This window comes from Macrobrachium rosenbergii, chromosome 20 (assembly GCF_040412425.1).
Source record: "Macrobrachium rosenbergii isolate ZJJX-2024 chromosome 20, ASM4041242v1, whole genome shotgun sequence".
NCBI classification, from domain to species: Eukaryota; Metazoa; Arthropoda; class Malacostraca; order Decapoda; family Palaemonidae; genus Macrobrachium; species Macrobrachium rosenbergii.
Genome location: NC_089760.1, coordinates 19,910,741 through 19,928,372, shown reverse-complemented (window position 1 = coordinate 19,928,372; position 17,632 = coordinate 19,910,741). Strand labels below are relative to the sequence as shown.

At 33.5% G+C, this 17,632-nt stretch overlaps 1 protein-coding gene across 2 annotated transcripts in view; it reads right to left on the bottom strand.

Moving 5' to 3' along the window:
* The window catches only part of Exo70 (exocyst complex component 7), a 44,460-nt gene that overhangs the window by 19,010 nt on the left and 7,818 nt on the right, over positions 1–17,632 (bottom strand). The window contains exons 5-10 of one of the 2 annotated variants that reach the window (XM_067122084.1): positions 14,722–14,879; positions 14,438–14,577; positions 13,616–13,671; positions 6,944–7,011; positions 6,707–6,838; positions 759–938 (exon numbers count right to left, since the gene is read on the bottom strand). In XM_067122084.1, the coding sequence (XP_066978185.1) occupies positions 759–938; positions 6,707–6,838; positions 6,944–7,011; positions 13,616–13,671; positions 14,438–14,577; positions 14,722–14,879 (734 nt within the window). Of the gene's footprint in view, positions 1–758; positions 939–6,706; positions 6,839–6,943; positions 7,012–13,561; positions 13,672–14,437; positions 14,578–14,721; positions 14,880–17,632 lie in introns of both variants that reach the window. The other variant, XM_067122083.1, reaches the window with a different exon arrangement.

Sequence of the window (17,632 nt, the reverse complement as noted above, 5' to 3'; positions counted from 1 at the left end):
TCCATACATTTGCCTAACTACTGATTTACAGGCAGTCCCCGGTTAACAGCGGTCCAGTTTTATGGGGCTTGTCTAGCAATGAAAATTGGTAATTTTCAGCGCCGAAAATCGCCGATAATTGGGTATTGGTGCTGATACATACCTAACAGAGGCGCTGATAGCTGAAAATCGGCGCTTTTCGGCACCGATAAGCCCTGAAAATTGCCGATTTTCGGTTAGCGGTGATTTTCGCTTATCATCACACCCTCAGAAACAGAACCCCGCCGATAACTGGGGACTGCCTGTACTGAATTTCCCTATTTTCCCCCTTTCTAGTCATCCTGTTTATTCTTTGTACATCTATAAGGGATGCTAATATAACTTTTTTTATCATTTACTTTTATATTTCTTGATAATATTAGACATACGCCTTCAGCTAGATCTCTTACTTTCAATAGTCTTCATATGATTCATCATCGTTATTTCCTAATACTGTACTATTTGTTCCAATTTAATCAAGAGTTTCCTGTAACCACCTGTGCCTCAAACTATATTTCCTATATGACAAATTTAAGGACTGCCTTAACCTTGAGGATTAAAAACTTGCTATTCAGATCACATATAAAATTTGAAAGAACTTAAGCAGCAACAAGTTTGAGTATGAAAAGATTTCATAGCTTTGAGAAGCTCCAATACTATGACAATACTGAATGGTTACCAAAAATAAACGGAAAAAATATGGCCTCAATAGTTTTGGGTGCATAAATGTGTCAACTCACTGTATCTTGAAGCATATTGATGATAGCAGCAAACTTGGACCGTATTGAAGTCTGGCAATTTGTAAGGAGGCGATCATATTCTGGTTGCATACTGGTTACATGTCGTAGCATGGCTAAAATAGAGAGCACTGCCTGGTGGTCACCTCTCCCAACACTTCTACGTGCCTGTGCTGCTAAATTCTGTAGCATTAAAATAAATGCAGAAATAAACAGTGATCAGAATTTTGTTTTTTAATTTTTAAGCAAACTAGCATCATAACACTACTGTCATAAAGCTAGTATATTTTATCTGTGAAAAGAACTACAATGCATACACGAGGAAAAAACTTAATCAAAAGCCATAAAAAAAATCAATTATAAAATCTGCATCCTCATAATATAAACTTGCACAAAAGATTAATATAATGGTAAAAATTAAAAACAATTTTGTTTTGTAAGCCAACATTTTTAAGGCAACAAGAAATGCCACTCCAATCAAAAAGAAATTTATTTCCAAGAGCAAACCTCATCTTAGTGCTCTAAAAGGAACTGGCTTTTAGTTTCTTAAACCGAGGCATTCAAACAACAAAGATCTCATGGGGGTTTACCAAGCTATTACCTCAACAGAATGATTTATAGCCAAATAAGTGTCTCAGATCCAAAAGGGGGTTTGTCTAATCCTTAAGTGACAAAGAAAGTTTTAATATCTTGGCATAGTACTCTACCTTCATGATAGCGCCATCATGACAATATCTGGTATTTTCTGTTACTTGAAGCTAGACTCTTCCATGAATAAATCCAGCCATGCAGTATTAAAACAGGTGCTCTTTCAAACTTATCAATACTGACAATGTGTGACATATCCAACTATTTAGGGCCACAACCAAGGCACTGGGACCAAGAAAATTATTCAGAACCATAATATTATTAGAGGCAGACTTTCCATTCTTAACAGCCATCATTCAGCAAAACAACATTCATTCAACAAAAGAAGCATTAATGTTTTATCATATAACCCAACCATGGCAGTGTACAGTATCAGAATAAGAAGTCTGTTCCACTTAGTGGTAATAATTTTCACAAAAGCATGAGGGGTAGTTGTGCCAACAATCATTCCATGAAATACTAAAAGGCTGTGAACAGTCTGACCAGAAGGGACCATGTTCTCTCTGAAGGATGACTGATATACTGTATTGTGCTATAATTACGAGCTTTATTTATGTCAGTGTCACCACAGTACAAAAGTGAGTCTCTCCTATGCCTTGTAGATAAATTTCTATTTTGGCATCTTCTTTCAGATCAATCCAGTTCCTTTGTAGTAGGAAACTTGTTATGAAAGCCATTATTCACTTCAATCATATTCTTAAATTCTACCAAAATGCAAATTCTGAAAATCAGGTTGTGCTTTGGTTAGGTTTGTTTGTTTGTTATCATGATTACTAAAAGTTATGTGGGAATTTTTAATGAAAATTTTACATAGGTGCCTTGTAATTGGAAAGAAGATTAAATTTTGGGACAGGAAGTCATGTAACTTTAGGACCACTTAGGGGTGGATTGCTCAGTCTTATTTCAGATGTTCCAAACTTAAGAAACTGAAATCGTATGCTCTTTTACCATGATTTTGGTAATCAAATTTCATCATTACCTATGTAAAGAAAGTCTGACTAGATTTTATGTCTCCTCTTAAACAAAACTGTGTGTAAATCCCAATAACTAAACATTGCTATTTGATAAAAATATGCACTCATAGGGCTATGACATTGTAACCATGAACTTGGAAGGTGCAATTTCTTTTTGTTCTTTTATTGTTTAGGCCACATCTATTTCAGAACCTGGGGATTTATCCTTTACTTACAGTATATGATTTGGTGTTACTGTACCTGGTATTGATTTACAAAATCCTCATAAAGGTTCATTGTTCTGACCCATCATGTTGCTGTCCATCAGAACATGTTTGCTGTTCACATTTTCTAACCTAAATTTAAAGACTTCTCTGCATTCACCAAACATTTATTGTTCTCTAATGATGTAACTTTTGCTGTTGTGGGGGTATAAGCAAAGGGAGTACTGATTCAGTTTTCTCTTTTAGCTGTTCATCTAATAAGCATTCATTCCTGTTGTACACTGTAGCCACTTTAGAAACAATATTCCTCCTTACATATAGCATTGATAATTTATATTTTCTTACTTGTGGGCTGAAATTCAAATTTAAAAGACACTTAAGGCATGGATGCTCACTTGTGACTGATCTCACATGTGGATGCTGAGGTGAGACAAGGCTTGTATATGCAAAGAAATACATACATATTACGCCAAATCTGTGTTGCTATATGTAGTGATGCATTTAGAGTGTAAATACCCGAGGCTTTGAAACATTTTATTCATGGTACATCTAATTTTTTTTCAGTTACCCATATGTCCTTATCTTGCAAACTTTTTCAAACAAACACATTCTGAATAATGAAAGTTAATCTGCAAACTGTAATGCTTAACCCTTTATCGCCGATTGGACGTGTTTTATGTCGACAAAAGTTGTCTGTCGGGTGCCAAGTGGATGTAAAATACGTCGACTACAAAAAGTTTTTTTAAATATTCGTGGAAAAATACTTATAGGCCTCGTTTGTGAAAAATTTTAAATCGCGCCTTGAGGGATGCTGGGAGTTCACGGATCACGCTGTTGTTTTGTTTACAAGCGTGACCCAGCTGCGCATGCGCAAATTTCTTTCTTATCCAAAAAGAAAGCACCAGCTAACTCTGCTGAAAATCTCAGAAATTCTTTAGTCACTTTGTTGTAATTTTTGCACCATTTTCTATTAGCCTTTACATAAAGTTTTATATATGAAAATGTGCGCAATTTCATGTAGAATACAACAGAAAATAACTCATGGTTGTAGCTTTTATCAATTTTGACATATTTTCATATAAATCACAATAAGTGCCAAAATTTCAACCTTCGGTCAACTTTGACCCTACCAAAATGGTCGAAAAATGTAATTGTAAGCTAAAACTCTTACATTCTAGTAATATTCACTCATTTACCTTCATTTTGCAACAAACGAGAAGTCTCTAGCGCAATATTTCGAATTATGGTGAATTTTTAAAAAAGCCTTTTTCCTTACATCTGCGCTAACTCTGCTGAAAATCTCAGAAATTCTTTAGTCACTTTGTCATAATTTTTGCACTGTTTTCTATTAGTCATTATATAAAGTTTTCTATATGAAAATGTGTGCAATTTCATGTAGAATACAACAAAAATTACTCATGGTTGTAGCTTTTATCAATTTTGACATATTTTCATATAAATCACGATGTTCCAAAATTTCAACCTTCGGTCAACTTTGACTCGACCGAAATGGTCAAAAAATGCAATTGTAAGCTAAAACTTTTACATTCTAGTAATATTCAATCATTTACCTTCACTTTGCAACAAACGAGAAGTCTCTCGCACAATATTTCGATTTATGGTGAATTTTTGAGAAAAACTTTTTCCTTGCGTCCGCACTAACTCTGCTGAAAATCTTGTAAGAGCCTGACGCCGTCTCTTTCAAACACGTGTGTGTTCGTGTGTTCTAAATGAATGCGATTTCAACCATACAATATTTCCGTCTGTTTCTCCCTAACCATTGTTGTCTTGATGTATGTACAATCACCACTACTTGCATTGCCATGCAAGCATTCTAATCATGTACTCATAATGTTCCAACGAATCTTCTGTATCAAACTGTGTATATGTTTCTGTTTGTGAAGATGCCAAACGTCTCGCCACTCAGAAATTCTTTAGTCACTTTGTTGTAATTTTTGCACTGTTTTATATTAGCCGTTACATAATGTTTTATATATGAAAATGTGCACAATTTCATGTAGAATACAACAAAAAATAATTCATGGTTGTAGCTTTTATCAGTTTTTAAATATTTTCATATAAATCACGGTAAGTGCCAAAATTTCAACCTTCGGTCAAACTTTGACGCGACCAAAATGGTCGAAAAATGCAATTGTAAGCTAAAACTCTTACATTCTAGTAATATTCAATCATTTACTTTCATTCTGCAACAAACGAGAAGTCTCTAGCACAATATTTCGATTTATGGTGAATTTTTTAAAAAAACTTTTTCCTTACATCCGTGTGCGCTCACTCTGCTGAAAATCTCAGAAATTCTTTAGTCACTTTGTCGTAATTTTTGCACCATTTTATATTAGCTGTTACAAAATGTTTTATATATGAAAATGTGTGCAATTTCATGTAGAATACAACAAAAAATAATTCATGGTTGTAGCTTTTATCAGTTTTGAAATATTTTCATACAAATCACGGTAAGTGCCAAAATTTCAACCTTCAGTCAACTTTGACTCGACCGAAATGGTAAAAAAATGCAATTGTAAGCTAAAACTCTTACATTCCAGTAATATTCAATCATTTACCTTCATTTTGCAACAAACGAGAAGTCTCTAGCACAATATTTCAATTTATGGTAAATTTTTGAAAAAAGGATTTTGACAAAAGAAAAATCTATTTCTGGAGAGGGGCCCGTGTCACCTGGTGAAAAAGTCCATTCAGCACTTATTTCTAGGTAATTCCGTTGCTAGATACCAGAGAAAGCTAAATGAAATGCTGGAGTTACTACCCCCAGAGCGAGCTCCACTAGATGGAGTCGTGTATGGAAAAGGGTGAACTACAAAAACACGGAACCTTATCCTATAGAGATTCCCAATGTCAAAAGTCCCAACGAGAGAGGTGCCGATACAAGCCCATGCACTACTCATGGACTGTATACAAGGCAACACTAGCCGCATTCCATGTTAGCACCCACCCCACTAGAATGATGTTTACCATGGGAGGGAGAGAATGAAAAACAGGGGTGGGTCACCGGGTGACACGGGCCTCTCCAGAAATAGATTTTCCTTTGTCAAAATCCTTTTTCTGGATTGGGGTCCCGTGTCAGCCGGTGAAATAATAACAGAGAAATAAACATCATTCTTATGCTATTAAAGACTTAAATAGAGACGTTGAAAACTAGGAGAATTCTACCCTGAACATTAGTAAGGTCCTCTAAATTCATGTAATGAAAATAATGTAAGTGGTCACCGTCTAAGATCATGAGCTTAGAATAGAACCTGAATAGGCTTGTATTAAGAAAATACTTCCTGCCTAATAGCAGACCCAATGACAGTACCCCCCGTGCGTGCGCTAACTCTGCTGAAAATCTCAGAATTCCTTTAGTCACTTTGTTGTAATTTTTGCATCGTTTTATATTAGCCGTTACATAAAGTTTTATATATGAAAATGTGTGCAATTTCATGTAAAATACAAAAAAAATAACTCATGGTTGTAGCTGTTATCAGTTTTGAAATATTTTCACATAAGTGCCGAAATTTCAACTTTCGGTCAACTTTGACTCAACCGAAATGGTCGAAAAATGCAATTGTAAGCTAAAACTCTTACATTTTAGTAATATTCAATCATTTACCTTCATTTGCAACAAACAGGAAGTCTCTAGCACAATATTTCGATTTATGGTGAATTTTTGAAAAAACTTTTTTTTACGTCCGCGTGTTACGAATTCATGCATCATTTTGTGATAATATGTTCTCTGTGTTGCTTTGATCGTTTTACAATCTGTTATATACCAAAATCATCGCAATTTAGTGTACGATACAATGAAAAAAAAAATAGGTCATTAGCTTTAACCGTTTTGCTCACAGTGCGATTTGTGTACAATTATATATTTATATAGCATAATGATATTTTTTTTTCCATTTCTGATGGTTGCATACTAACTTCAGGCAATGAGAAAAAAAAGGAGCCAAAAATGAACTCTTAATCTTAAAAACTAAGTGTGCTGTGATTTTTTGATAAAAACTTTCTTTCCGCTTCGGCACTAACTCCCAAACCTCACCGGCATACGGCAGACACTTTTGTAAATAGAGGCTCGGCGTTTAAGGGTTAAAAGAATCGTAACATTACTTACCTCTCCCTCTGCAACTAACTGGTCCATTGGATCTCTTAAAATCAATTCAAATGTTCGAGTTACTCTGTCCTCAGGTACAAGTTGCTGAGCTAAAAGCAGCTCTGCAAATGCCAATCGATGAAGCGCCGTCACCTTGAATATTGATACATCTTATTAATTTGGTAGGAGACCAAACATTCATCTGGGAAATGTATAAAATACAATATTACAAATAGAAATACCTGAAGATGGTAATACCTGATTCAAGTACAGTTCTACGTCACTATCTTCAAGCCCTTCTTCTCCGGCAATTCCAGGAGTTGTTGCTGCAAAAACACACTTAAATCATATATTTAATAATCATAAACAAGTACAGTAATTGGCATTAAAAGATTTGCCATCATTAGAAATTCTAGTGTTAGGAAGTAACTCATATAATAGTTTCGTGGGTAAACAGATGAAAAATTTATAAAACTTATTTTAAATAATATGTTCCTTATCAATATAGTGTCAAATAACAAAGATAAACGAAATGGATTATTGCATATTAGGGTATATTTATTGTTGTGTTCTGATTTAGCTTTTTGTGTAACAAGCCTCATCAGGCAAATAATTTATCTTGAAGCAGTAGGCGAAAATATGGGTTCCAGGTACGTACTTTGGCCATAAATCCCAAACATGCACAGATATTCAGTGAGCTGTACTAATCACAGCTTTAAATTTCATTCCAAAGTCTTACATAGGTGAATTAGCTTTATAATTAAGCAGTATTCTTTTACTGGGTACCTAAAAAAGGGTGGAAAAATACATAGTAATTGCAGACAATGAGAGTCCAAGTGGTATACTTCAATTGAGAGTGCTTAACATCAAAGCAATCCTTCTTTTGAAAAATAAATAAAAGGTATGTACTGGGTAATACGTTTCAATATTCATCTTATCATATCTAATGTACTGATTATATGAATATTTGTGGATGGGGAAAAAATTTGCAACTGTTTGTTGTGTGTAAAATGATGCTCCACATTCCCTTTCCAGACTTACCTGGTTCAATCTGATAGCATCTAAGCAGATAAATTCAAGATTTTCTTTTTGCTGAAGAAAATATCAAATAAAATACTCAGTGTTATGGCCTTAAAATTAAATTCAAACTAATCATATATATTTATAGTTAAATCAATATGGAATTTTTCACCATTTAGTAACTTATGTGATCATAAGATTTTTATAAACCCATAGTATTTTTATGGATGATAAAGTATGAGAATTTGTCATACACTGTATTTGCATCAACTTGAAACCTTGCTTGCAGTGACTTTTCTTAAATTTCAAGACCACCTGTCTTTGGAAACTCTACAAAAAGGTGCTGAGTTTAATTCACTGAAAATATAACATTCACAAAAAGCCAAACAATACATCTGTATAATCATAATTTATGGTTACTGTACTAACTAATCATGAATCGGAGTTGATGCTCTGCCACTTCCAAACCAAGATTCTGAATAAGGATAGCAACATAATGTTCCAACAGTCTTTGAAGAGGCACATCATTCATATCATACTACAGGACACCATCAAAATATGATTTGGTCAATAAACATCTGATCATTTGTACATTGCTGCATTATAGTTTCCCTACCCAAAGTCTAAAACATGTCCCTAAAATCAGCTTTTTTTTCCTGGTCTTGTTAAACTACTTCATGAATCCTTTAATAATAATCATCAAGGATTTTTATTATTCATAATTTAATCATGGCTTTCACTGCATTATGCTAAGCAGTTTAGCATAAGTAAAACAAGGGGTTTTACATGGTGTTTACTCAACTCATATTTCTAAACCTTAGTTAAGTAAATTCATATTATCACAGGAATTTACAAATGTCATAGGATTCCAAACATGTTACAGCCAACAGTATATGTTGTTTTAAAAATTACTCAGTTATAAAAAGTTAAGGAGTTTCCATAATCATGCATTACAACATTAACCAAACTCAGCTCAGGGTATGCAAAAATATAAAAGGGTAATTCAACATGGCTTGTATACCAAAAATTCAGTAGCTCAAGTCCTTTGCAGCTAAATGTGATGCAACCCAAGGGTAAGCAAATAAACCAAGACATTACAAGAAGCCTGATTAGGATACTGTACAATTAAATAAATTTCTAGCAGCAATTAATGAGATATTCAATCAAACTCGTGCAAATAACTATTTCTGTTTAAACTGCCATGGAATTTACATACCTTTACATAAATATAAGATGAAAATTGCACCACAGATGATGAAGTACAACAAGCAATATCATTGTAACTTCACCACAATGTGTAACCTTTGATCCTGTTAAGTGGTGTGACACTACAGATAATGAAACCTTATGTAATTGATCTAGTTAACAAAGAAATTATGACATTATCATATCTATCTGAACATTATAGAGTGCATTACCTATCTATCTGAACATTATGTCTTGAGGTAAGACAAAATTTATCAAAACAGTTTACCCCTCAAAATGTCTTTTTAACTGGTATAATTTCATTTTTTATTATGAAGCTTATCAGCAACAGCTCAAAATTTTCTAAAAGTACTTTAGTTTTGTAACCTATTGTTGGTAACCAGTACAGTACTGTATATAGATAATATCATATAAACTTGAAACCCAAAGAAAAGTATCTGTTAGCAGATAAAAATGCTGAAAACAGATGAATATATAAACTAAACACTACCAATAAATTCTCAATAAATACTGGCTGGCTTCTTCCTTGAGGGTAGCTGTAATGTCAGAGAAAAGTGGTTTAACTTCTCGGTTAGGAATATTATTAATTTAGGTGTTACATCATATTTTACCAGCCTTTCCTTGTTCTAATACCTGACCATGAGAAAGTTTATAAAAAGCACATCTGTATAACAAACAATAAAGGTTATTCCTGCATTACGAAGCAAAAAAAAAAAAAAAGACCATTAATTGAAGAACTCTTTGATTGTATAAGATAAAGTTGCAATCTTACAACAAAAATATATGACTTACACCTATGAAAGATATACAGAGTCTATCATGTTTGGTAAGTATGTGTACTGACATACTGTAATGTGATCATATTGTGAAAACTTGTATAATTTCAATAAAGTTTACCAAACATCATCTATTTCTGTTTACACTGCCTTGGAATTTATGTACCTTTACATGACTATAAGATGAAAGCTGCACCACAGATGATGAAGTACAACAAGCAGAATACTGAATTATGTGAATGGAGGGATAATGAACCCTTAAATGGTAATAACCAAACAACTCAGCTAACTGGAAAAACTAAAGGAACACAATCCTTTTGAAAGCTTTTACCTGATAAGGAATCTCTAGAGCCAATTATGCCTTTATTGAGAGTCCTTCATCAGAGCTAATAGTGCTATCAGGGCCATGCCAGCTGAAGTAACCTTTATAGTGAGAATCTCACTCTTACGGAATGAGATGCAATCCCCAGTGCCATGGGTTTTAGACGTACAACCAAGACAGCCAACAAAACTAAAAAATACCTCTTGAGAAGATGTATAGTCCTAAATACCATCAGTGCCTCTTTACTCCCCTGAACTACAAAAATAAACCAGGATTTTAGGAAAGGGGGAAATGAAAAGGAGCGACCACCTTTGGGTTCAAACTACTGTAATCCCTACAGCAGGCAAAGACCTAAATTTCCATAAACCCTTTCTACATTTTGCATATAATATGATGCAATTATTGAATTGCACCTCCACTGAGATGCATTCAGTACATCAGTTAAACAAAAATTCTTAGTAGCATTAAAAGATGGAGCCACAGCTCTTATATCATGACCTTTTTGCCTTAATTAAAGATAGATTTTCATACCCTAAATGAGCATACACTTCTTTAATTCTTTGATTAAGTAAGACATTGCATTAGTTTAGAGCAACTATTTAGGACCAAATTACAAATCATACCTAAGTAGTTACTCTCTTAAACCTCCCAAGGGCTAGGAGCCTGGGGACTACCATCACCAAAACTAGTCATTAATCATGAGGAAAAAGCTAAAAAAGGCAATACAGAGACGAGTGTGAGAAGGCAATGCTTACTCAATACAAATTTTAGGCCTCACTAGGAAACTTAAACAAAAAATATTACACACAAAACCTATAGTTAGCAGTGAATCAAACAAAAAGCTATCTCTCATGAAAAGACTATCAATCCTCTCTTTTTTTTAACTCACTTGGCATATACCTACACTAAAAAAAAACCAAAACTCATAAAAATACAAGGAATTAAAAAAATCTACACCTAACACTGGAAGTGAAGCATTGTTGCTCTCCTCTCCAAACAAAAAATTCAGTACTGTATTTACAAAATTTCTTAGCAACATACCATCCATACAAGGTGAAAACCCTCCATTCAAATTGTTATAAATCCTCAGCTTCAGAAAAAGCCCAATCTTCAAAAATTGTGAGGGAAATGAAAGAAATGTAAAATGAATAAAGGTAATGTTTAAAAATAAAGATCACCAAGGCGAATAAAGATAATGTTTAAAAATAAAGATCACCATAGTTAAACATCTGAGAACTTAATGACAGGAATGATCACAATTAAAGAAGTACAAATAATGACTTGTTAGCTGCCCGAGACTACAGTACTGGCAGACAATTTTCTTTCTTTTTAAGCTACATCCAAGTGTCTGGCACAGTTTTGTGTAAAAAAAAAAGAGCTTACCATAGGTACTGGGTTTGTCATTAAAAAATTATTAATTAAATACTGATATTTCTATAACAAAATTATTTAGGATGAAGTGAAGGCTAGGTGTGTTTACTGAAAAAAATCAGATCTTTCAACTCTACATGAAAGAGCAATAAAGTTTGCTACTTACTTATTTGAAGCAGTTTAGCCTGAAACTGATACAGTACTGGAAAAACAGTAATTTAGAAAATTGCTTTATACAGTACTCCCTATGAACAAAACAATAAACACATGGCATTTGATGTAGTACTTGATAAATTTATTGTTTTGTAAACTTTATTTAACCTATGTTTTATTTTCTTTATTTGGTTCACAAAATCCACACTGTAACTTCTGGGGTTCTTTTAATAACCTTTCTTCAGCTATTTTACCTACTGTACATAGCATAATCAAAACAATCTTTGAGAAATTTATTCAACTCCTGCATATTTTTCTTTCCTCTTCCTTCCCATTTATTCCTCTCTAATTCTAAAAGTCTAAAAGTTGCTTTGTACTTCACTGGAATGCAATATATCAAACATGAAAATTCCGTGAAACATTTACTTCCCATAGTTTTACAAAGTTTTGTCCAAAATCTAGCAACACTCATTCTTATACTTCAAGAGTCTGTTTCCTTCAGTTACAATCACAATATACAAAAGAAAATCTAACTTCCTAGAAGAGACATCCAGTGTTTCTCACTTATCCATATTCCCACTTACTCCTTTTACACAATGACTTTCATTCATGATGTCCATCTTATATACAGTATTATTATTATTAATTACTGTATTTAGCTCTCACAAGGCTCCCCTCCATCTTTATGTGAAGCATTTGTTCTCAGTATGTCACCTTTCACCCATGTACAAAGACTACCCAATGTTTTTATCTATAGATTATGAGAAAAATAAATGTGTCAGATAAAATTCCATTTATAGCAGTACTGTATTTTCCAAATTACAGTCTATCTCAATTTCTAAAGATGACATACTTCTATCTGAGAGCTGAGATGAGAGTTAGCCCTGAAGGCCACACTGAAGAACTACTCCAAACAAGGAAGAAGAAAATGTTAAAACACTTACAATATAACAGCCTCATCACGAAACATTTGATAACATTTCCACAAAATATCAACTTTTGAGAAACAAAGGAAGCATCATTACATATAACCTTCTCAAAAGTAAATTTCTTATATCAAAAGTTACACCTAAAATCTTAAAAAAGTCCCTTATTCCTTTCCCATCGACTTTAGATTCTCCATTTTCATCTTTTATATACCTTGCACTTTCAAATCTATTTTATATTTACTTAGTTACTTTATTATTGTGGTCATTTTATCTCTTTCCCAATCTTTTTCCTTGTTGCTTGCCTCTATTCTCTCATCTTTTATTCCTGTACACATTTATATTCTTCTCCCTACCTGTCCTTTGTCTTAGTTTGAAGGCTAATGTCTTCTCTCCAACTGCTATTTGCACTCTCCTACTGCTATTTGCACATCATGTCCAACATCATGTCTCCTTTCTACACATCCCCTTCCAAATTTCATATTACATAGTTCTGCTGCCTTTTCTGTCTTCTTGCAGCACTGACACATTAAATCTGTTATCTAACAAAACTCCAATGCCTCCTATTTTTTTAGGCAGCCTTTCATTGTAGGACTGTTAGAGTTGTAACAAATGAAATAAAACTGACTGCAGTTTTTAGCACCAGAACTAAAATAAAGTTCTGAATACCATTAAATACTAAAATTGTGAAATAGTGTTTAATAAAAGTGTCAACTTGCAAAACACTAGAGAATAATGAAAATTTATCATCCTTTTTAAGGAAATGATACCTTTTCCAGTTTAATATTTTGTAGGTTGTAATTCAAGTTACAAAGAACTTGCAAGACTGATTCTTAATCAGTACCACATTGAAATATAACCTTTATCCTGACAAACCAATTGTAAAATAAATACTCCATCTTTCTGGAACCAAAGGCATATTAATTACACTATGCAAAAAAGTAATTTGCAAGAAATGGTGCACAATTAAACAAACAAACCAACATAAAGGAATTTCACATGCTAACCTAAGCAAATCTGTCTTAGCCAATGTGCCTGCATGCACATGATTGTGATCATACACATACATTTTATGACTAGCAATGCAAATCTACTACTCTACCATGCTGAGGTGAGAGGGTGCCATGCAGGGAGTACGATGCATGTCCAGGAGAACCTTGTCTGCGAGATGCAAGTTGTCCTGCCATAGCTTTCTTCAGCATACGATTAGCCCTGCAATGAAGAACCATTAAAGGTTAACTACCAGAAATCATCAAGAAATAAATTAAATATATTCATATAATATGAATATGTGCATTGCATTAACCTAAAGACAATTTTATTACTAAGTCATGTACAGCTCTGTTAAAAGTACTGAATCAAGACTCATAAACATAAAAATTTACACTATATTTATGCATTGGTCACAAACATCCCTTTACAACATTCAGTTTTGAACTGTATGTTAAGGGACCACTGGGTCAAATTTATAGACTTTCCTATGTGTGCATTTCAGTGATTTTACATTTTCTTTCTTGGATATATGGATGTATAACAGGCTAGCCTATTATACATAACTTTCATAAGGCTGGACCAGAGAGGTTTATCCATAATGCTGAAAAAATTTTATTCAATAAATTTCAATTGTTAAGAATTTAATCTTTGTACACCAAAAAAGATTACGATTCATAACATTTTCTGCATCGTTTTGTTTCAGAATCAAAATATTCACTGTTGGTGGAAATTTTAATTATCACACAAAATATATTTAACAGTAGGTGTTGACCTTCATTCTGCGCACACAGGGATTGTGTCATGTGGGCTGTTCTTCAAATATTTACAGATTACATGAATGTGACTACCTTTAATTTGAAGGCAAGATCAAATTACTCCATGAAATTCAACATTCACTGAAGAACGTGGATGATAACAATGCATGGCCTGGTAGCGTCCTAATACACTGGTATGATAAAAAACTTACATAAAGAAAACTCCATACCTGTTTGATATTTTTTCTGTTCGGCTTTTGGGCAACGTGTCCATTTTAGCTACTCTAGTTCGTAGAGGGCCAGGAGAATTAAGAGATCCAGGATTACCACCTCGTTCTATGCTGCTGCTTCTTTGATGATCTCTCAGAGCCTGTAGTTAAGTTTAGAGACAGAATATTTTATAAATTATTGGTGTAACACTTAAAATTAGTATTATTAAAAACTTTATTCTTTACAATTTTATAAGTACAAATTAAAAGATAAACTAATTTAAAATTAAATGATAAATACTAACCTGCAAACTCTGTGAAAGGGCATCTGAACGTAATTTAGCATAGACAGTTAGTCTATCAGTATTGCCATGTTTATCCAGCCACGATGCTATAGCCCTTAAGTCTTCACGTACTCCAGGAGGTACAAGTTCAACACCACTGATCGTGTCTTCAGAAAGTTCTGGAACATTGACAATACATTTCAAACTTTGATGTTATATAAACTAGCTCAAATTGTAAAATGTCACACATATATATTACCAAAATTTAAAGGTTAGGCAAGGAGGGGCAGTTGAACATTTTACTGCTCAGTGAATCATGAACTAGGAATGTTAGAAGAGTAATAGCCTTTGTCTAATTTTTTAGGAGTTGATTATGGATGGCCGATTGTTTCAGAATACTATATATGAAAAGTATGTTGGAGTGCTCTGAAATATTTTGAATCTTATGTGTAACAATTAAATGCAGTTTCACAGATGAAATGCTACCATGCTTTTGCCATTCTTTGTAGTCTCAAAGGTAAGTCACATTGCCTTTGCATTTTGGGATATGCAAAGATGGAAACTTGGTTAATAATCGTTACACAGTTGGACAATATCTGCATGGTGATTAACTCCTTGCTTAAAAAGGAAATGACTTTGGATTTGCTTTAACCCTTAAGTGTCTTTGGCCTTTGATACATAATATCCTTAGTGCCTTAAGCTTTTGGTCCAAAAATCTTAAACTTCCATTTTGAAAAGCAAAGTACTACATGTATAAAAATATATTACATAATGTAATGCAATTTAAGAACTAAGAATAATGGTTCTTTTACATGTCACTACCCTTTATGATTGTGTATAGGTAAATGTTTTTACATAAAACAATCTCTAAACAGACCCACCAATCATAATTATCCCTATTTAGGGTGAAACTAGCATGAAATGGACCCATTTTAGGGTCCCTTCCCCTAAAATAGGCCAAGAATGAGATGGTGTGGGCCTGCATTATCACTTACATCAAAGGGATGAAGTCAAATTTACTAAGTAGCACTACTTAGTGAATTTGACTATCAACAAGACCAACTGATAACCATGGAGACAGAAGTTAGATAATGAGGTCATACCTAATGGGCCTCAGCTTATAGGATTTTGTTACTACCTAGATGCAGCATCAACTATGGCCAAAAAAATAATAAAATTGTACATCTGTGGTTTTGGTTTTGCAAGTAAAGTATATATGATTATTTTTCTTTTGTAAATAATGTAATATACCTACTGTACAGTGTTTAATTAATGCTTGAAAAGTAATTCGCTAAAAGTAACAGTGTCACTCATTGGTCATCTGGCAATCATATGCTCAGAAATTCTGAGATATTTAGTTAAACAAAGCACAACAGCTTGCATATAGTATGTACTGTACCTGTATTGCAATCAAACTACTTACTGTAAATCATCGTTAATAAAACATAAAAAGTTATTGACAAGAATTTTTTTAAGTTATTTTATTTCATTGTGTGAACATATGCTCTAAAATTCTAAAATTTGTGGTCAAAAGAAGTGTACATAACTGCACCAACATGCTCTACAGAACAGGATATTGTTAATCAAAGGTCTTAAAACAGTCCCTTAAGTGAATTTTTTAAGGAACTGAGAGACACTTCTATTTCATTATGCAGATGTGGTACAGTAAAACACAAACTCAGAATGAAAGTGATGAGAAACCAAGGAAAGCTGTAAGAACAAGGATGAGTACAGATCTCTTAGGTTAATGTAGCAAGGAGGCCAAGTGCCCCAATCATTTGATGTTTCCAAGAAGCCCAAAGCAAGATGAGGGAGCAAAGCAAGGAAACTTCCCAAGATTCAATATAATGAGAAAGCCGTGCGCACCTATTCCAAGATGTTCTTCTAAAAAAGCAAAAAAGAAAAAAAAACCCTCTCCAAAAGGTCTAGTGTCCAGTGCAATCACCTTCAGCAGATAGAAGGATAGATAAGATTGTTGCAAAAAATTCAAATACCAAATACCCTATGGTGAAAGGCTCTCAAGACTTCCTAATCCTACATAGACAGCCATTATGAAACCAACCATTCAGAATACCCCAAGGTGAATGAGAAACAAACCCAATCCTCAAAGTTTAGCATAGCAATAGGAACTATGCTATGAACTCTTCAAGAAAAGTGAATTATGAGAAAAATCTGGATAAGTTGGAAAGAAAGGATTTGGGAAAAATCTGGAGGAATGGGACGGTATTCTTGGTCTGAGAGAGTACTAGAAGAAAGGTTAAGACATATCTACTTGTATAACTTAAAGCTGTGGCACAGGATTCATAGTGAATGTGGGCACAGCAAAACTGAAATTTTCACCTTAATTTTTGAAAAGCATTGTTACTACTCTTTTACATTCATTCAACCACTCATATACAGTAAATGAATGGTACATAAATAAAACTTCATCTCAATTTCCTTCAACAGAATATTTCATTCACTACCTTTGAGTCTTTTAAAATATGAAACCTTGATAATAATCTTCATTTACATTCAGATTAGGAACATATACAAAACTAAAGTTTTTGATACTCAATTTAGGAGGATCTCAACATTCAGAAAGTTTCACTTGAGACTTAAATATGTAATCTAGCTGAAATCTGAGAGTAGAACGTGAGACAACATACAGCTTCAATAAGTTATGTTACATAACTTATTGTATTTGATCATTGTCAGGGTGCTCCTATCTTCTACTGGGTAATTTCCTCATCTACCTACCACAAATACACAAAACAGCTTAGCATTTCTTAAGAAGGGAGTATGTTTCTCACCTCTCATGGGGCTTTGTTGATATTGTAATGACAAAAATTACAGTATGTAAAGTATCCATATTTTTCTTGTACAATGCTTAAATAATTTCCAACTCCTCCAGCAATAAGGGCTACATTTTATTTGTATCTTTAAAAATCTG